General features: G+C 43.6%; 1 protein-coding gene across 1 annotated transcript in view; it reads left to right on the plus strand.

Annotated features, from left to right (window-relative positions):
- Positions 1-18,562: 18,562 nt before the first annotated feature.
- Positions 18,563-22,594, plus strand: part of SART1 (spliceosome associated factor 1, recruiter of U4/U6.U5 tri-snRNP) — a 32,985-nt gene continuing 28,953 nt past the window's right edge. Inside the window, exons 1-2 of the mRNA XM_075187430.1 lie at positions 18,563-18,569; positions 18,831-19,007. Coding sequence (XP_075043531.1) covers positions 18,563-18,569; positions 18,831-19,007 — 184 coding nt within the window. The remainder of the gene's footprint in view (positions 18,570-18,830; positions 19,008-22,594) is intronic.

Below are 22,594 nucleotides of genomic sequence, written 5' to 3' on the forward strand. Positions count from 1 at the left end.
AGGACAGACAATTTTTACGTGCTACATGTTTCAGCACTGAGCTCACCCATTCTTTGCGGCCTACCCCTTTGCGGCTGTTGCTTCTAGGCATTTCCACTTCACAATAATAGCACTTACAGTTGACTGGGGCAGCTCTAGCAGAGCAGAAATTTGATGAACTGACTTTTTGGAAATGTGGCACCCTAGGAAAGCATCACGTTGAAAGTCATTGAGCTCTTTAGTACAACCCATTCTACTGTTATTTTTCGACTATGGAGATTACACGGCTGTATGCTGCATTTTATGCACTTGTTAGCAATGGGTGCAGTTGAAATGGCCAAATTCTCTAAATAGAAGGAGTATCCACATACTTTTAGCCATGTAGTTTATAACATACACATATTTGAAAACAATATATTTGGGATAAATAGCCAATTAGGTTAGTATTCTCTGCGAAATTCACTTGTGCAGATAGAGTTGTTAAAATGAATTCCTGGTTTATCCAACAGATTGTAAAATATGGTCTGGTCACAAAGGTACAAAATATCCTGTCATGAAAGAGATAAAGGGCTTTCCCCTTTTGTACAATTTACCCTCTATCTACCTTCTCCCAAGCCCATGTGACATATGTGTTACCTGCCATTGGAAGTTGTTCTGCATTGTATAAGTAAAGGCAGTCGCTGTTCAAGAGGATTCAATCTGCATCATACTTGCCTACTCTTCCTAATGAAGTGGGCAGGATTGGGGCATTCATGGTACTGCTCCCCGTGGTGTGATGATGCAATCGCTACAGTACGCCACAGGGTGGACCACAATGACACGATTCACAGTACCAAGCCCCCCCCTGCCCTGGACACTTGACTTCCCCTCTGGGATCTCACAGAAGGGAGTATACTAAGGTTGGTAAGTATGATCTGCAAACCTCTCGAATTTCTTGATTAAGGCTGGACAGTCCCAATACTAGAGGTTTGTCCCACCATCCTGAAAGTGAGGGCATTTGTCATGACTGCTGGGACTGTTGCAAGTGTGTGTGACAATGCAGAGACAAGTGCGTGTGACTCATCACTCTAGCATGTGCATGTGACAGTGCAGAGGTGTTTTTACGGGAGGGAGGTTGGGGGCAGCCTATGGGTTTAGAAGCTCTAGCAATACCTCCAGGGGATGTGGCACTTCCTAATGTGAACTACCCATGCCCCCAGCATGATGTGACCACACACCCTTTGTGGAGGCACAGTGACGGCACGCTCACACTCGAAATACAACTGTGAGTTATGCATCCACCTAGCCTTATTCAAAAAGAAGCATTCTATAATATATTGGACTCTACAGACTTGAGACAGGATTAATGCCATGGTAGGCAATAATAAATGTTTATTGTAATGGAAGGCTTTTGTATTAAAAACACCAAAATATAATGTTAGTAAATTCCAGGGGGTTGGTCAAGACACCTTAATTTCCAAATAGATTCAAAAGTAATGCACACCGTAATTTCCAAATACATTCAAAAGTGCTACACTGTTGTGCCTGAAAGTACAATACACAATCCAAAATGCAGATGCACCTGCACAATGTTAGTAAATAACAGGGCCTGTTATTTAAAGTTTTTGTTAAAGTTGACTAGCATTTAAAAAAAAATGTCCAGCGCTGCCTCTTCAGTGATTGGGCCACCCCTGGGCTCGAGGGGGCGGTCCCGACTGTCAGTGTATCTAATCACATTGATACAGGCAGCTAACAGCACATCCGATGCTGTTAGCTGGCCTGTCAGGGTAGCTTCGGTGCTAAGTTTAGTGTGGTCATGTGAAATGATCAGGGTTGCCAAGAGGAATTCAGGGCCCTGGTACAACAACTTCATGGGGCCCCCCTATAGTTGAGCATGTCCAAAAAATTTGCAGCGGTGCAAAGGTTGTGCTGGGTGTGTTCATATAATTGGGGGTGTGGCTATGCATCATTAGGACGTGGCTAGCAAGTGAAAAGCGCTACATCACCCTCCTACAGAAAAAAAACCTGCATTGTTGTGTACACCATTGCCACAACGGTGGAATGCCCGCTCGCCAGACTGTGATATATATCCCAGCACTCCTGACTTTCAGGACATCTAGCACCATAGTGTAGTATAGAAAGAATGTAGTGTGTACATAAAAAGTTCACAGTCTTGGCCTTCCCCTTAGATTGGGCAGAACACTCACCGAAAATTGTGATTGTCCCACTAGACTCACAACATTTCACAGAATCTCCTACTCTCTCTCTTACCTTTATTTGTCACTTTCACCACCTGTGGCTGCAGGATTCTTTAGTTGTGGCTTGTCTGGGTCCTGGAATGTTGGGGACCCTATTTGGAAAAAAAAATGGGTACATTTAGAAAATTCCAACTGGCCCCGGCGTTAAATCAATAGCACCCACGAGTAATAATTAGGCCTTCCTCCAGCCCCAACATTAAAATAATAGAATTCCCATTTAATAAATAAATCTATTTTCCTCCCTTCAAACAGCCACAGCAATAAATTAATAGTATTTACATTTCATAAATATACCTATTTCCTGCAACCATCACTGTCATTAAATAATTTATAGTCACATTTAATAAAGATGTGACACCATCACACACACTACCCCAAGCCCCCTGTGCCATCACACACACACACACACACACACACTACCACAAGCCCACTGTGCATCACACACACACACTACCACAAGCCCCCTGTGCCATCACATACACACACTACCTCAAGCTCCCAGTGCCATCACACACACACTACCACAAGCACCCTGTGTCATCACACACACACACACACACTACCACAAGCCACCTGTGCCATCACCACATGTACACACACTACCACAAGCCCCCTGTGCCATCACACACACACACTACCACAAGCCCCCTGTGCCATCACACACACACACACTACCACAAGCTCTTTTGCCATCACACACACACACTACCACAAGCTCCCAGTGCCATCACACACACACACACTACCATAAGCCCCATGTGCCATCACACACACACACTACCACAAGCCCCCTGTGCCATCACACACCACCACAAGCCCCCTGTGCCATCACACACACACTACCACAAGCCCCCTGTGCCATCACACACACATTACCAAAAGCATCCTGTGCCATCACACACACATTACCACAAGCTCCCTGTGCCATCACACACACACACATTACTGATCACACTGCACCCTCCATGCTGCTTTTCCCCCCTTCATCACTCTGTTCCATGTCCCCCCTCCTTCATCACTGTGCCATACTGCTCCCCCCACCTCTTCTTCATCACTGTGCCTTTCTGTCTCCCCCTTACCTTCTTCACTGTGCCATGGTGCTCTCCCCCTCTCCTTCACAACTGTGCATTGGTGCCCCCCCCTCTTCTTCATCACTGTACCATGCTGCTCCCCCACCTCTTCTTCATCACTGTGTCTCCACCCCCCTGTTCTTCGTCACTGTGCCATGCTGCTCCCCCCAACCTCTCCTTCGTCACTGTGCCTTTCTCTCTCCACCCCCCCTCTCCTTCATAACGGTGTCTTTCTGTCTCTCCCCCCTCTCCTTCTTCACTGTGCCATGGTGCCCACCCCCTCCTTTTTCACTGTGCCATGCTGCTCCCCCCACCTCTTCTTCATCACTGTGCCCTTCTATCTACCCCCCCTCTTCTTCATCACTGTGCCTTTCTCTCTACCCCCCCTCTTCTTCATCACTGTGCCTTTCTCTGCCCACTCTTCTTCATCACTGTGCTTTCCCCCATCTCCTTCATCACTGTGCCTTTCTCTCTCTTCCCCTCCATCACTATGTCTCCCTCTCTCTCCCCCCTCCATCACTGTGCCTCTCTCTTCCTCTCCATCACTGTGCCTCTCTCCCCTCCATCACTGTGCCTTTCTCTCTCTCCCCCTCCATCACTGTGCCTCCCTCTCTCTCCCCCTCCATCACTGTGCCTCCCTCTCTCTCCCCCTCTATCACTGTGCCTCCCTCTTTCTCCCCCTCCATCACTGTGCCTCTCTCTCTCTCCCCCTCCATCACTGTGCCTCTCTCTCTCTCCCCCTCCATCACTGTGCCTCTCTCTCCCTCTCCATCACTCTGCCTCTCTCTCCCCCTTCATCACTGTGCCTCTCTCTCTCTCTCCCCCTCCATCACTGTGCCTCTCTCTCTCTCCCCCTCCATCACTGTGCCTCTCTCTCCCTCTCCATCACTCTGCCTCTCTCTCCCCCTCCATCACTGTGCCTCTCTCTCTCTCTCTCCCCCTCCATCACAGTGCCGCTCTCTCTCTCCCCCTCCCCCTTCTTCATCACGCTGTGCTGTTTTCGTCCTCTTGCCTCTCTGTTCCTTTACTTACCTTTTATTAACTTCTTTTATCTCCTCACTTCTCTTCTGTCTAGTTTCTTCTGTCTTGGTCCTCTCTGCGTAGCTCCTCACTGGAGGAGGGGGAGTGTTCGTAGACAGTAGACTTAGCAATAGTGCTCAATGTCAAGCAGCAGCTGCAAGGGCAAACAAAGTATTGGCATGCATAAAAAGGGGCATAGATGCAAGGGAAGACAGTGTAATTTTGCCACTGTATAAATCGTTGGTAAGACCTCATCTTGAATATGCAGTACAGTTCTGGGCACCACTCTATAAAAAAGATAATTTGGAACTAGAAAGGGTTCAGAGAAGGGCGACAAAATTGATAAAGGGTATGGAGTCATTAAGTTATGAGGAAAGGTTAGCCAGTTTAGGCTAGCAAGTGAAAAGCGCTACATCACCCTCCTACAGAAAAAAAACCTGCATTGTTGTGTATACCATTGCCACAACGGTGGAATGCCCGCTCGCCAGACTGTGATATATGTCCCAGCACTCCTGACTTTCAGGACATCTAGCACCATAGTGTAGTATAGAAAGAATGTAGTGTGTACATAAAAAGTTCACAGTCTTGGCCTTCCCCTTAGATTGGGCAGAACACTCACCAAAAATTGTGATTGTCCCACTAGACTCACAACATTTCACAGAATCTCCTACTCTCTCTCTTACCTTTATTTGTCACTTTCACCACCTGTGGCTGCAGGATTCTTTAGTTGTGGCTTGTCTGGGTCCTGGAATGTTGGGGACCCTATTTGGAAAAAAAAATGGGTACATTTAGAAAAGTCCAACTGGCCCCGGCGTTAAATCAATAGCACCCACGAGTAATAATTAGGCCTTCCTCCAGCCCCAACATTAAAATAATAGAATTCCCATTTAATAAATAAATCTATTTTCCTCCCTTCAAACAGCCACAGCAATAAATTAATAGTATTTACATTTCATAAATATACCTATTTCCTGCAACCATCACTGTCATTAAATAATTTATAGTCACATTTAATAAAGATGTGACACCATCACACACACTACCCCAAGCCCCCTGTGCCATCACACACACACACACACACACACACTACCACAAGCCCACTGTGCATCACACACACACACTACCACAAGCCCCCTGTGCCATCACATACACACACTACCTCAAGCTCCCAGTGCCATCACACACACACTACCACAAGCACCCTGTGTCATCACACACACACACACACACACACACACACACACACTACCATAAGCCACCTGTGCCATCACCACATGTACACACACTACCACAAGCCCCCTGTGCCATCACACACACACACTACCACAAGCCCCCTGTGCCATCACACACACACACACACTACCACAAGCTCTTTTGCCATCACACACACACACTACCACAAGCTCCCAGTGCCATCACACACTACCATAAGCCCCATGTGCCATCACACACACACACACACACACTACCACAAGCCCCCTGTGCCATCACACACACACTACCACAAGCCCCCTGTGCCATCACACACACACTACCACAAGCCCCCTGTGCCATCACACACACATTACCAAAAGCATCCTGTGCCATCACACACACATTACCACAAGCTCCCTGTGCCATCACACACACACACACACACACACACATTACTGATCACACTGCACCCTCCATGCTGCTTTTCCCCCCATCATCACTCTTTTCCATGTCCCCCCTCCTTCATCACTGTGCCATACTGCTCCCCCACCTCTTCTTCATCACTGTGCCTTTCTGTCTCCCCCTTACCTTCTTCACTGTGCCATGGTGCTCTCCCCCTCTCCTTCACAACTGTGCATTGGTGTCCCCCCCTCTTCTTCATCACTGTACCATGCTGCTCCCCCACCTCTTCTTCATCACTGTGTCTCCACCCCCCTGTTCTTCGTCACTGTGCCATGCTGCTCCCCCCAACCTCTCCTTCGTCACTGTGCCTTTTTCTCTCCACCCCCCCTCTCCTTCATAACGGTGTCTTTCTGTCTCTCCCCCCCCTCCTTTTTCACTGTGCCATGCTGCTCCCCCCACCTCTTCTTCATCACTGTGCCCTTCTCTCTACCCCCCCTCTTCTTCATCACTGTGCCTTTCTCTCTACCCCCCTCTTCTTCATCACTGTGCCTTTCTCTGCCCACTCTTCTTCATCACTGTGCTTTCCCCCATCTCCTTCATCACTGTGCCTTTCTCTCTCTTCCCCTCCATCACTATGTCTCCCTCTCTCTCCCCCCTCCATCACTGTGCCTCTCTCTTCCTCTCCATCACTGTGCCTCTCTCCCCTCCATCACTGTGCCTTTTTCTCTCTCCCCCTCCATCACTGTGCCTCCCTCTCTCTCCCCCTCCATCACTGTGCCTCCCTCTCTCTCCCCCTCTATCACTGTGCCTCCCTCTTTCTCCCCCTCCATCACTGTGCCTCTCTCTCTCTCTCTCCCCCTCCATCACTGTGCCTCTCTCTCCCTCTCCATCACTCTGCCTCTCTCTCCCCCTTCATCACTGTGCCTCTCTCTCTCTCTCCCCCTCCATCACTGTGCCTCTCTCTCTCTCCCCCTCCATCACTGTGCCTCTCTCTCCCTCTCCATCACTCTGCCTCTCTCTCCCCCTCCATCACTGTGCCTCTCTCTCTCTCTCTCCCCCTCCATCACAGTGCCGCTCTCTCTCTCCCCCTCCCCCTTCTTCATCACGCTGTGCTGTTTTCGTCCTCTTGCCTCTCTGTTCCTTTACTTACCTTTTATTAACTTCTTTTATCTCCTCACTTCTCTTCTGTCTAGTTTCTTCTGTCTTGGTCCTCTCTGCGCCGCTCCTCACTGGAGGAGGGGGAGTGCTCGTAGACAGTAGACTTAGCAATAGTGCTCAATGTCAAGCAGCAGCTGCAAGGGCAAACAAAGTATTGGCATGCATAAAAAGGGGCATAGATGCAAGGGAAGACAGTGTAATTTTGCCACTGTATAAATCGTTGGTAAGACCTCATCTTGAATATGCAGTACAGTTCTGGGCACCACTCTATAAAAAAGATAATTTGGAACTAGAAAGGGTTCAGAGAAGGGCGACAAAACTGATAAAGGGTATGGAGTCATTAAGTTATGAGGAAAGGTTAGCCAGTTTAGGCATGTTTACTTTAGAAAAGAGGCGTCTAAGGGGAGATATGATTACTATGTACAAATACATTAGGGGTCAATACAGAGAGCTTTCATGGGAACTTTTTACCCCAAGGACCATACACAGGACACGTGGTCATCCCCTAAGGTTAGAGGAGAGGAAATTTCACAACCAGCAAAGGAAGGGGTTATTTACAGTAAGGGCAGTCAAGATATGGAATTCATTGCCAGGGAAGGTTGTGATGGCAGATTTAATAGATATGTTTAAGAAAGGGTTAGACAAATTTTTAGCGGAAAGGTGTGTCCAGGGATAGGACCGTTAATTTAAAATAAAGGATAGTAGTGGATATAGGGTAAAAATTGGATTGCAATATTGAGTCTGGGGGGATTTTCAAAATTGAAACAGATGGGCAGTTGCCTACTCTGGATTAATTTCAAATATAAGTGCAGGATCGCAGGAGATCCAAAATAGGTTGAACATGATGGACTGGTGTCTTTTTTCAACCTCATCAACTATGTTACTATGTTACTATGTAATGTCGGGCGTGAAGTGATCACATCACGCCCGGCATTCAGTGCGAACGGAACAGAGAGGAAGGAAGAAGGACACCAGCGCCGCGATCACGAGTATTTGTTTTCTTTTTCTTTTAAATACCTAGCTCCCCCCACCAAACCTTGACACGCCATGCCAAAAATATTAATAAAAATATATATATATGAAACATATTTTTTTTAAAAGAAAAAAAAACGAAAAAGATCGGCTGTGAGGGCCTGGGAAATTAGTACCCACCCCACCCCCCTCTCTGTAGCCCTGGAGATGATCACATGACCACACTAGTCACAGAGTCCGCACTGTACTGATAGGCAGGGTTGCCAACTCTGAAGTTAAAAACAAGCAACCGTTTAGTGAAAAACAAGCCAAAAACAAGCCCAAACCAATCCTAAAAAGCCCAAAAAGAAGCCCAACTTACAAGGGACCGTCCTTTTCTAGAACACTAATTTCTACACTCAATCTCCATTTAGTAAACCTTTATAAACACAAGAAGACGCATTTCTACACTGATATGGCAAAACAAGAAGCAAATGCAGTAAATTACCATTTTGAAATGGGGGAAACTGACATGGCTGCAGATTCAATAATCATCCCCAAATACACACAGATTCTTATTAACCATAATTACAGCACAGCATCGCCCGGCAAGTAAAAAAGGCAAGATCCACAACATATGTGAACTGAGTATAATGTATGCAAGGACACTTATATGTCTGTACAAGACAGCCCCATGATATAACAGTATAAAAATAGGGCTCTGAAAGCAGTCATATGACATGAGCAGCTACTGAATGGGAGGGTGTTATATAGCAGTGTTACCTTCTATAAGTGCAGCAATAGTACAGACACAGCACTTATTTCAGCAGGTTGTTGCAGATCCGTCATCCTGTGATTTATTCCATGTCCTCCTCTGACTCCGCTCACCCACCAACAAAAATGCCACTTTATTGGAGGAATATCGCTGCACCTACCCATAAAACAAAACATGTGATTGCTCCAATCACTAAATGTAAACAGACCAAAGAAGAAGAAAAAAATGCAGTCTGAGGAGACCATGTCCAACCCCAAAAAGAAGCAACAAGCGGCAGCCTAAAAAAAACCTGCAACTCGAGAAAAAAAGAAGCCCAATTCCGCTTGTTATAAGCGGAATTGGCAACTATGCTGACAGGGCAGCTGGGTACAAAGCTTTGTGTGGTCATGTGGGATAGTCACATGACCACACTTGTCACACAGTCCCCGCTGCACTGACAGGGCAGCTATGACTGGGGCATGACTGGAGGGCCCCCACGACAAAAACGCTGTTTTTTTCCACGGGGGGCGGGGCCAAAATGACGCAATTCACCACAAATCGCGTCATTTAGTGGTGGCAGTAGCGGGATGCGGGAGATTTGCCAGCTGTCCCGGGAGTCCGTGAGACGGATCCGAATTTCGGGAGACTCCTGGACATTCAGGGAGAGTTGGCAAGTATGTATAATATAAATATATATATATATATATATATATATATATATGTATGTTTATTATATATATATATATATGTATATATATATATATGTGTGTGTGTGTGTGTGTGTATGTATATATATATATATATATATATATTATAATTACACAAACATTGGTGGTAGGAGGTGGGGTGGAGAGCGGCAAGGTGGGGGGGCAGCAACCAGTGTGTTAGCCTAGGGTGGCTGTGACCCTTAATCAGGCCCTGGTAAATAACCTTTGTGATTGCCTTGTAGACACTGATTTTAATGTTAAAGGGTTATTGTGCTTTCTTATAATGCTATTAAACACAATTTAAAGTGGATTATATATATAAGTAAAAAGCCTGTTAATCAATCAGTAAGTAAAATGAAAGCATTTGTAAACCTGCTGTTAAACAGAATAATCTCTAACGTGACATGTTGCTTTAAAAGTCTACAGTCCAAAGTTTTAAAGATATGTTCCTGGAAATGTCCTTATTGTTCAATTCTAACCAACTGTATAATTCTTCATATTCTGTATATTGAAAATGTTAGAAACTATGAATGTCAGTAGTAAATATAGAAACTATATTTTGCACGGCAAAGGTGATTAGTTTTCAACAAGCATGATATGTGCAAGAAACCTATTTTTAGACAATATACTGAAGCAGGGGCGTAGCAACGAAAATTTTCATGAGGGGGGGGGCAAAAAGCCAAGGACTACTATAGGTCTTGGAGCCCCTTTTTCTTGCATTTGATATCTTGTTTAGCGACAATTGTAAAAGTGACTCTCAATCCTATGTTAATTTTTGTCGGTGTTTCAGGGATTGGCCAAAAATGTATTTATACATTATTAAATAAATATTATTATTAATATTAACTAGGGGTGTGCACCGGGCACTTTTAGTGTTTTGGGTTCTGATTAGCTTGAGGTTTTGGGTTCTGATTTGTTTTGCCAAAACACCTGACGAAAGGTTTTGGTTCTGATTTCGGGTTTTGGGTTCTGATTTAATTTTTAAAAAGCATAAAAAGCGCTAAAATCCTGTTTTTTGGTTGTTTTCCTCTCCTACGCTATTATTAACCTCAATAACATTCAATAACAATCATTTCCACTAATTTCCAGTCTATTCTGAACACCTCACACCTCACAATATTGTTTTTAGTCCAAAACGTTGCACCGAGGTAGCTTTCTGGACTGCGTAGTAGAGTGGGCCCGGTACCCAATTTGGTACCGGGGCCACAATACCTCCCTCAACTGTTCTAATTTCCACTGCACATATGGCTGCTCCTACATCCTCTGCAGCATATACAGGGTGTAGTTCGAGCGCGTCAATTAATTTTGGATTTGGCCCCAACACTGAATGTAGTTTAATATCTGATATGCATCTATCTGGACTGCGTAGTGGAGTGGCCCCGGTACCCAATTTGGTACCGGGGCCACAATATATCACCCTCAACTGGTCTGAATTCCACTGCACAGATATAAACAAAGAACATAGTATTAGAAATGGCAGTTCCTCTTTTTTGGAACTATAAAAACAAAGAACATAGTAATAGAAATGGCAGTTCCTCTTTTTTGGAACTACAGAAACAAAGAACGTAGTAATAGAACTGGCAGTTCCTATTTTTTGGAACGACATAAACAATGACCGTAGTAATAGAACTGGCAGTTCCTATTTTTTGGAACTACACAAACAATGACCGTAGTAATAGAACTGGCAGTTCCTATTTTTTGGAACTACACAAACAATGACCGTAGTAATAGAACTGGCAGTTCCTATTTTTTGGAACTACACAAACAATGACTGTAGTAATAGAACTGGCAGTTCCTATTTTTTGGAACTACAGAAATAATGAACGTAGTAATAAAACTGGCAGTTCCTATTTTTTGGAACTACACAAACAATGACTGTAGTAATAGAACTGGCAGTTCCTATTTTTTGGAACTACACAAACAATGACCGTAGTAATAGAACTGGCAGTTCCTATTTTTTGGGAACTACAGAAACAATGAACGTAGTAATAGAAATGGCAGTTCCTATTTTTTGGAACTACACAAACAATGACAGTAGTAATAGAACTGGCAGTTCCTATTTTTTGGAACTACACAAACAATGACCGTAGTAATAGAACTGGCAGTTCCTCTTTTTTGGAACTACAGAAATAATGAACGTAGTAATATAACTGGCAGTTCCTATTTTTTGGAACTACACAAACAATGAACGTAGTAATAGAAATGGCAGTTCCTCTTTTTTGGAACTACAGAAATAATGAACAGTATATAAATAAATAAATAGTAAATAGCCGTACCTATTATTTTTTGGTACAGCAGCAACAGTGAACGTAGTTTTACTTTTTAATAGCAGTACCTATTATTTTTTGGTACAGCAGCAACAGTGATCGTAGTTTTACTTTTAAATAGCAGTACCTATTATTTTTTGGTACAGCAGCAACAGTGAACGTAGTTTTACTTTTAAATAGCAGTACCTATTATTTTTTGGTACAGCAGCAACAGTGAACGTAATTTGACTGTTAAATAGCAGTACCTATTATTTTTTGGTACAGCAGCAACAGTGAACGTAGTTTGACTTTGAAATAGCAGTACCTAGTATTTTTTAACTAATTTTTTTATCTTTTTTTCAATTATTTTTTTTGAATTTTTTTATAATTTTTTTTTAATAATTTTTGTATAAGTTTTTTATAATTTTTTTTAAATTTTTTTATAACTTTTGAATAATTTATAGATGACAATGCCCTTAGCAGAACAGAGCACAGGACACAGGCAGCACCACTGGATTCAGCAGGACAGAGCACAGGACAAAAGTACCACTGCACTCAGCAGGACAGAGCACTGCAAAAAAAAACACTGGACTGATCAGCAGGACAGAGCACAGGACCAAGTAACCACTGGATATTAAGCAGGACAGAGTGATAGGACACAGGACACAGGACGGAGCACCACTAAACCTATAACCTCCCTCTTCAATGATCTGAGCCCGACTGAAGATGCCGGGCGCGAGCGGGGAATTTATGCAATCCGAGTCTCGCGAGATCCGACGCGAGACTCGGACGTCAGAGCCTCAGTTTCATTTTTTTTGGGCGCCGGAAATACCCGAACAGTGCTCGGATCCCGTCGGATCCGCACTGTTCGGGTGGGCTCGGATTAGAGAAATCCGAGCCCGCTCATCCTTAATATTAACTAACAATTAGTACAATAGCTGTTAGAAAGATAGATAAATTCAATTGTTCATTTTAAAAAATATAATTTTTCATAGTCATTAACATAGTTTTTATTAAGATTTTGTTGACAGCCTAATATTATTAAAAGTATTTTAAATCTATAGTCACTACTTCAGTGGTTATGGTATACATTTAAATTGCTATATCTCATATTTGTTACTGAATGCACCGCACAAAATACAAAATTCAGGGTAATAATAAAGTGAATAGTTGTTCATCATCAATACCATACTTGCCAACCTTTATAAACTTCTTTCCGGGAGATCCCAGGCAGGGGGGCGTGGTTGGAGGACGGGAAGGGCGGGGCAGGGTGAATCGCGTCATTTTGGCAGCAAGATTACCTGCTCACCCGGGAGTCCTACCCGAATTTCGGGAGTCTCCCGGACATTCCGGGAGAGTTAGCAAGTATGATCAATACAGATTATTAAAAAGCAATCAATGTGTATTAAATTTATACTAAGGCAATCTATAGTAAAGGACATTTGGTAGTTATACCAAGACAGTCTATAATTTAAAAAAGTTTCACAAGTTTAGAACAGACACCATGGGGTAAATGTATGAACCTCCGGATTCTTCAACTCCGGCGAGTTCAGCGTCTTCAGCGCTTAAATTTAAATGAACTCGCCGGAGTTGAAGAATCCGGAGGTTCATACATTTACCCCCTTGACTTCATAAAGTAGCTAAAGGCTTTTGTGTAGAATTTTAATGGGGGCGGTGCAAAACATTCTTTGCCCACCCATCAGAAATCATGGGGGGGACAACTGCCACCTCTTCCATCCCTGGTTCCTACACCCCCGTACTGAAGGCATATAAGGTATAAATTTCCGTAGGAAGTGTAGTCTACCTATAAAGAATTCTGGGTCGGGAATTTACTGCAACCTAATAAACATTTGGGATTTCCTTGCTCTATTGGTTGCAAGATAATTGTAAAATACAAGAGTGACGCGGTAGGGTACTAAATTATAATTGTACGCACTTTGTTAAGCGACGGTATACTAGGGGGTGACGTCAGAGCTGCGACCACTGTGGCAGACATCTTGTGAAACGCAACCCAGACGGAGTCTTCAGTAAGTAGTTTCTGTCAGTATTTGTGATTTAGGGTGGTTTGAAATTGCCATAGTTTTCTCGGTATATGTATTTTGTGTTCTATAGGTGTATTATGAGCATGATTTCGTCCACAGCTTGATTGTGCCGGTAGTATGTAATACTGTACCTATAGGTAGTCTGATCATGGGATGTTTACAGAAACTTGCTGCTTAATGTGTGCAGTCTCAGGTTCTCCCTTTATCACCCTGTATTATTACCATCTAAAGCAGAGGTAGACGATCTGCGGCTCTCCAGCTGCTGTTGAACTACAAGTTCCAGCTCCCGTCTGATTAAAGCCATGCAATGTGTATACACGGGGATCTTTCTGTTATGTATTTTAAAAGATGATGAAGGAAAGTAACGTCTCCAGATTACATGCCGTGCATATGTGTTGTGTATAATTGGATTTTTTCATTGTTTCTAAATACAAGTGTGTATGCTTGTGTTCTCATTTTCTCCACTTGTTATAATGTAAAAATGGTTTAAGATGGGTGAAAAACGCAGCCTGCTGTGTTTTTGAAAAGTGATATAGTTAGAGACATGATTAAAGTATACTTCTATATACAGTTTCATAACATTGTGAGCTGTTTGTATCTGTATTATTATATTATAATATTGTAGAGGAAAAAAAAGATCAAAAACCTGAAGTCTAAATGAAAGAAATTTTTTCTTTCTTTAGAAAAAATTGATAACTAGCTAGAGATTATTCTTACTTAGATCATGAGGCACAATTTTATTTCACCTCGGCTAATCAAGCAGTGTAATGGACTAGCATTAATAAATTTAAGGATAAACATTTTATTTCATCAATTCATATCTTTTACTGGGAAAAAATAAAATCACTTTATAATTATATGACCACCACTCTAACGTCACAACCCTAATGTTCTATAAACTCACATCAACACTGCACAAAATTATTTCAAACGTCCTGATGCCTGGCAGTGGATTACATTGAAAAGAATAACGCTTTTAGGCTTTTGGTTTACCTTCATTCATTCTGGATTACAGGGACTAGCTATGCAGGTGACAGTAATATTTGGTTTCAGATATTTTAGCTTCAGTATCCCAGGGAAATGAACCATGGTCCGTGTTTATATTATAATTTATGAACACATTCTGCAAGCGTGAAATATTAGTGGACTCTGCCCCTTGCTATCAATGAACATTATTTACAATTGGGTCTGCCATTATTCAATGTTCAGGCTTCTAAATTGCTTCCATGGCTTGTCTACAACCTTCTCAGTAGCTACCTCTCCGACAACTTGATCCTTTCTCATCTGGTTTCCACCCCCTCCACTCCACAGAAATTGCCTTTACTAAAGTCACAAATTATCTTTTGTCTGGCAAATGTAAAGGCCATTTACTCCCTTCTCATCCTCTTGGACCTATATGCAGCCTTCAACACAGTTGATCACCCTCTCCTGCTGCACACCCATCACATCATTGGCCTCTCTGACACTGTCCCCTCATAGTTCACCTCCTAGCTTCCTAACCGCTCTCTTTCACTGGGTGAACTTATCTGTTCCTTTGGCCTCCAGTACCATCTATGCTGATGACACCCAAATCTACCTCTCATCTCCTGACCTCTCCTTCCCTCCTCACATCTTCTCCCGGATGTCACAACGTTTTCTTAAACTCAACATGGCCATATCTGAATTTATAGTTTTCCTTCCCTCAAGAGCCTCCTCCCATCCTTTCCATCACTATTGATAATACAACATTTCCTCTTTTTTCCCCAAGTTCGATGTCATCTTTAACTCCTCCCTCTCCTTCACCCCCACATCAAATCCCTTCCCAAATCCTACCACTTTCATCTCTGCAATATAGCTCGTATTGGACCTTTCCTGTCTATTGATGGCACCTAAACTCTCATTCATTCTCTGTAGTAATCAGTGCGGGAGATGATCAACCTCCTCCTTACTGGCCTCCCCCGCAACCGTCTTGCTTCTCTTCAGTCCATACTTAATGCTGCAGTCCGACTAATTTTTGCCTCTCGGCAGTTTACACAAGCCTCCCCTCTCTATCAAGCACTGCACTAGCTCCCCCTCCATTACAGAATCCTCTTCAAGCTCCTCACCTACAAAACCCTCTCTAACTCCACTGCTCCTTGCGTCTCCATTCTCATCTCAATTCATTCTCCTTTTCGCCTTCTTCGTTCAGCCAATGACCGCCTCCACGCCTCCCATCTGGTTACTATGACTCACTTCTGCATTCAAAAAAAATTCCGTGCTGCCCCCCTTCTCTGGAACGATCTCCCTTGTTCTATCACCTAGCCTGCAAAACTTCAAATGATCCCTTAAAACCCACCTGTTCAGGAAAGCTACCCTCCCTCTGTCTAACCTTTCTTCTGCCCTCCTCTATCCCTCTTCTTGATCCTTCATCACTAATCGTAGTATACCTCACCTTCATTCTTCCTCTGTTCCACATGCTACATGCTTTTGTATATCTTTCCCTTCAGACTTCTTGTTCCCGCTCCGTGACTCCCCTCTTTGTGTTTCTTGTCAGTCTGCCCCTTCCTTTTAGGTAGGCTCCCGTGAACAGGGCCCTCTAATCCTCTCGTTGTCCTACTCCTCTTTCTGTTACCTTTGGCTCCCCAGCCTATTTTTTGCTCCTCGACACTAGGCCCCTGCCCTTGGTTCTCCTCTCCTCCCTTGCCTTCACTTCCCCATCACTGCTCTGATCTTGTTAGTTGCGCCCACATTGCTGGGCACAGGTTCAACTTGCTTTAGTTCACTCCCCACTTCTCCTCCTCTATACTAGTTTATAGCATTCTTAGTATATATAGCATGCATGCTTTATAGCATTTATAGTATTCACTTATGCCTCTTTCCCTGTCTACCTGCTCTGAGGTTTTTGTTTTTATAATTGCACTTTTGTTTTTGTATTGCCATCTTCTGTTGTGTCCTATGCTCTATGTATGGAATGTGGACCCTTTGTGGCGATATATATAAATAAAAGATAATAATAATAATCTCTAGTCTATTCACTCTACACTACCTCCCTGGGTGATATCACTTCTTTTGGTCTCCAATACCACCTCTACACTGATGACATTCAACTCTACATCTCTTCTCTTGATCTCTCACCCTCACTCCTTTCTCGTGTATCTGACTGCCTTTCTGCCATCTCTTCCTGGATGTCCTCACGTTTTCTCAAAATTAACATCGCCAAAACTGAGCTTGTTGTCTTCCCTCCACTTGATCTTCTTTCCATCCTGATATCTCTATTACTGTTAACAATACTACCATCTCATCTGTTCCCCAACTCCGCTGCCTGTGCGTCACCCTTGACTCCTCCCTCTCTTTTGCCCTCCACATTTAATTTTGTGCCCAATCCTGTCATTTTCAACTATGCAATATCGCCCGCATCCGGCCCTTCCTTTCTCAGAATGCCACCAAAACTATTACCAAGTCACTCATAGTTTCCCGTCTTGATTAATGCAACCTTCTCACCGGCCTCCCCCTCTCCCACATTGCCCCCCTCAGGTCTATACCTAACGCTGCTGCGAGACTAATATTCCTCTCCTACCGCTCCTCTTCTGCCTCCTCTCTCTGCCTTGCATTACACTGGCTTCCTTTCCCCTACAGAATCCTTTTCAAACTCCTCACCCTCACCTACAAGGCCCTCTCCCACTCCACTGCCCCTTACATCTCCAACCTCCTTTCCACTCACACCCCATCACGTTCCTCGCGTTCGACCAATGACCATCGCCTCTCCTCCACGCTGATCACCTCATCCCACTCCAGAATTCAAGATTTCTCACGGGCTGCCCCCCCCTCCACTGGAACGACCTTCTACTCTCCAACCGACTGTCCCCTAATTTGTGCACTTTCAAACAGGCACTTAAAACTCACCTCTTCCTCAAAGCCTACCAGCCATCCACCTAACTTGCTCTCCATGCCTGTCTCCATCACCTCTCTTCCCCTACCCCGCCACTCACTTCTCTTGCAATTGATCCCCTCTATCTCCCCATTGTGCCTCATGTCTGTTTCCCTCCCTTTAGAAAGTAAGCTCTAGCAAGCAGAGCCCTCTTAGCTCCTGTCTCTCTACTTATTATTCTGCTCCATCCTCAATTTGTAAGCTATGTTGGGAGTTTTGAAGTCCTGGTATTTTTGTTTATTATTCTGTAATATTCTACCCTGTATGATCCACTGTCTGAACTCTGTACGGCGCTGCGGATACCTTGTGGAGCCCTATAAACAAAGATTATTATTATTATTATTATTATTATTATTGTTAATAATAATGTATAGAAAGGCAGCAACTACCTGGAAAGGAGAATGAAGGCTCTACTATGTAGAGGATATATGTAGTGAATGGCTAATGTAAAATATTTGTGCTTAGGCACAAATATAAGTTAGTAGAGAGCAGAGCTGTGGGTATTGTATAGAATGAGAGAGGCTCTGGATCATATGTTGAACAATCATTAACACAAAATGATTATGCAGATTATGGGGCATATTCAGTTGTCTGGGTTACTCTCTAAAGTAACGCGGCATTGAAAGTATTACCGTTATTACGTTTTAACTACGAGCTGAAAGCCGGTGTTAAAGATACCGTAATAGCGGTAATTACACGCACTATTACCGTAATAGCGGTAATTACGCGCACTATTACCGTAATAGCGGTAATAGTGCGCAAGCAACGCGGACAATTGAATATGCCCCTATGTGTTACTACCAAGTTAATGCAGCTAGGTTCTTTTTGCTTGTGGTGAGACACTGGGAGAGGAAGGGTGAGGTGGTGAGAGAGGGAAGAGGAATCGATCAACAGCTTCCTGCCCAAGATAACCGAAATGACAGGTTGGTGGACTCCATGTTTAAAGTGGTGTCTGCATTATGAACAAGTACCAATTATATAATTTAGGACAGTAAACAAAGATAAGAAAAAGTTTGAATTTTGACTACTTCACTACATCATATGTTATACAGGTACATATTAAATGTCATTATAATTTATCAATTATATATTTAATTTTTCCCTCAGTAATGGGGTCTTCTAAGAAACATAAGGAGAAGGAACGAGAACGTGATGCTTCACTCGGAGGGGAAGATCGGCATGAGGGGAAGATCGGCATCGAGAGCACAAGAAACACAAGCATAAGGAACGTGAACGAGAAAGACGCAAGAGATCCCGGGAAAGAGAGAGACCTCGGGACAGGGAAGGAAGATCCAGGTCCACCAAGGAAACAGACTCTCGCAGGGTAAAAAAGGAGAAGCTGGACCCTGCTTATGAGCACAGTGAGTGGCAATAGGGGAATGATTTTCATCATGTTAGAATTTTTTTATTTTTTTTTTTGTAAATGTGAATTTAACATTTTGGCTATACAGCTAATGTTTAGCTTACAACATATTTTAATTTATTCCTGTAAAGTTTATATGTAATTCGCAAATGGTCGTTTTTTTGCAGATTGATCAAAAAGGAGACATAGTGGTGAATTTCTCAATGCGGGTTGGAAAAACTGGAGATGTTTCCTAATGCAACTAATCAGATTCTAGTTATCATTTTGTAGAATGTACTAAATAAATGACAACTAGAATCTGATTGGTTGTTATAGACAACATGTCCACTTTTTCAAACCTGCAGCTTGATATAGTGTTCTCTGTGGGTAAATATTTTCTATATAGGACAGAAGACAGCACATTGCTACTACAGGAATCATTCGGTCACTTGTTGTTAATGATTCCTGTACTATGCCTCGGAGCCAAGGCCCACACTAACTTGAATAATAGAACAATGTATTTGACTGGGCCAGATAAATGCATTGAAAGTGTTTAGATCTTCCCTGCTAGCACTATTACTCCCCCTTGCTTTTAACCTACAGAATTAAAGTGCAATCATAATACACCATTAGGAAAAAAGAAGATTGAAAGCAGAAATGTTGGGTAATGAAAAAAATAAACCCAAGATAACAATACTAAGGAATTTCCCAATAACAATTGGTCAAGATAAATATTCTTTTAGTACAAAAGACACACCTAAGACTGAAAATCAACTTAAAGCATTTAATAGTCCTCCCCTTCTGTAGCTTTTCTCCATGCAGCCCCACCATCTCTCATGTTATCTCTCTTCCTGCCCACATTGAGCAATATAGTTTTATTGTCCTCTCTCTGTAGAAGAACACAAGCCCTTGGAAACACCAACTGTAGCCACCTGGCTGTCAGCCTCTCTCTCTCTCTAAGACTGGCCACTCACACTGTAAAGGCCTGGCTGCTCCTGAAGCTCTCTGCCTGGTTGTCTAATGCTCTTTGAGCCTACCTGGGTGCCTCACTGAGTCTGCTCTCTAACACAGAACTTTGGGCCTGGACACTTCCTCTCTACACTAAGACTGAGCAATTGGTGCAGGTGTCCTAAGGTGAGCTCAGGGAGGACAGAACCCTCCCATGGAGAAAAAGGGGTTCTGCTCCACAAGAGGTTTCTGTCCTCCCTCAAACACTGGACTGAATATAGGGTGCATCACATTGTTTACCCAAGTTCCATTTTCCGATATTGGCAACATGTCAAGAATTAGAGCATTATCTGTGTGTCACTATGGGCTCTGTGAATAGACTTCAGTTATGAAGATATGAACAATGTTATATTAGTCCTAGTAATTGCTTTTTATTGTACTAATGTAAAGTTTGGGGGCCAAAGTAGTGTGGGAAGCAATATAGTAATTTATGACCTTCACTAGAGCCATGATATGATTGTTGAATCGGGACCTGGATGTCTCTGGATCCATCCCTCCTCTGCTGCACATACCACAGCTGAACAGCAGAGGTCTCTGAATCCTAAGCACAAGGACTTTGTTTACTTGACTAAAGCTGGGTACACACTACAGAAATTTCGACCCATCTTTTTATGCTAAGCGATTTTACATGCGATTCGATGGTCCCATGGACTGCATACACACTAGCCTTGTTTAGGACAATAAAGGGAAGAGCGGACGTCCCTTTAGCGACTTTTTATCAGCCATGTTGTCGTGAGCAATGACTGTAATTTCGTACTCACTGTTGTGGATCGGTCTACCATAGAGAACACACTCCCAGAATCACAGCGCAGACACTGCTCTGTTAGATGAGAGCCGAGGGCTCTCGCTGGCAGAGTATAAGGGTGTCTGAAACAGTGACATGCGGTCTCTCTCCGACCGCTGTCACTCTCAGAGCCTCCCCGATAACCGGTGCTGCCACTGCAGGCATAGAGCACCGATTATTGGATCCACAAGCCGGCGGCCATCTTAGATTCGGGTCCGCGGAGTGAACGAGAGAGGAGAGAGAGGAGATGATGGGGGCAATACCAAGATCCCCCCTCACAGATAGGAGGGGGCATCGGGGTACAAAACCACTGCAGGAGACCTTAATACTTTGAGGTCTCCGTTACTCTGCTGGTGCGCATAATTAAAAAAAAAAAAAAAAAAAAGAGGAGACAGAAATATTGTAGGAGGGGGAGCTAATGCTACACAGAGCTCCCCTGCTCTTCAATGGAATTGGAACAGTCCGGTCTTCTGCGCATTTACAAAACTGTATTTGTTTGATTATAAAGTGTGGCTAGTAGGTGTAATATCGTTGTACTCTTTACTTGCCCAAAAAAATCATTGTTTATTAAAAAAAAAAGTACAAGTACAACTTTTATTATAGATCAGTTGATTACTTGTGTTTTCTCTGTCTCTCTCACACTCTCTCAAGTCTGGTGTGTTTGTTGATTCTTTCCTTTGTAAAATGACAGATAAAGGAAAAGGTCCTATGGCTAAATATTTTACATTTTCTAGATGTAAGGTTAAATTACTATTTGAGCAAAATGACCCGTTGGTGCTCTGCACTGACTGCGAAGGGGGGGTGCCCCCCTCTGTGGAGACCCAGCACACTCCAGCCCCGCTGACGTAGGAGCCGGCCTGGGTAGCTTCTCTGACACAGTCCGTTTCCTCTTTAGCCCAGATTATCACTAAATCTACTCAGTTACTGACAAGTGCTGGCAACTTTTCCTGCTGTGTCGGATAATGCTGTTACAACTTTGGGACCTTCTGCTGCGACCGCATCTACTGGAACGGCTATAGCAGGCCCTTCTTCTCTAATAAGGGATCGGGCCTCTGTCCCGACAGAACCAGCATGGTCCTCATCATTAATAAAAGGTGTAGACAGGCTAAACCAAATACTTGAATCCCCAGATTTGGGCCCTTCTAAAAAGAAAGCGGTTTAGATCTGCTAATCCTCTTCTGTCCCCCCTCGGATTCTGAAGGGTTTTGTCCGAAGAGGACCAGGTTCAACTGTCTGATTAGGAAGATACCGCCAGATATCAAGGTATGGATGATTTAGTTTTAGCGGTAAAGTAGGCCTTGGACCTCCCAGAGTCTGAGGATCCTAGTCTATAGACAGAAGTCTCTTTAAGAAGTCCAAAAGAAATGTTATTCGTTTTCCTCCTGTAGAACTGAGAGCTATTGCTGAGGGAGCCTGGAAACAGCCTGATAAAAGTTTTTCTATTCCAAAAAGATCTCCTCGTATCCATTACAGGAAGAGGATGTAGCTCGCTGGGAAGGAATCCCTAAAGTAGATACTCCCGTTGCCCGTTTAGCCCGCCACACTATCCTGCCGGTCGCGGGCACAGCAACACTGCAGGACTCCACTGACCGCAGAATTGAATCTCAATTAAAATCTATATTTGTAGCTGCGGGTTCCACCTTTAGACCCACATTTGCTTCAGCTTGGGTGCTAGAGCCATGAAAGCATGGGCAGAGCAGCTGGCAGGGGCCTTGCAGAACTCAGAATTGCTTCCCCTAGCTTTACATTTGAAAGAGGCATCTGGTTATCTTTGAGACAGCTCAGAACACAGCGTCTGTGTCTTCCTCTATACA

The sequence above is a fragment of the Mixophyes fleayi genome, chromosome 10, assembly GCF_038048845.1.
Source record: "Mixophyes fleayi isolate aMixFle1 chromosome 10, aMixFle1.hap1, whole genome shotgun sequence".
NCBI classification, from domain to species: Eukaryota; Metazoa; Chordata; class Amphibia; order Anura; family Limnodynastidae; genus Mixophyes; species Mixophyes fleayi.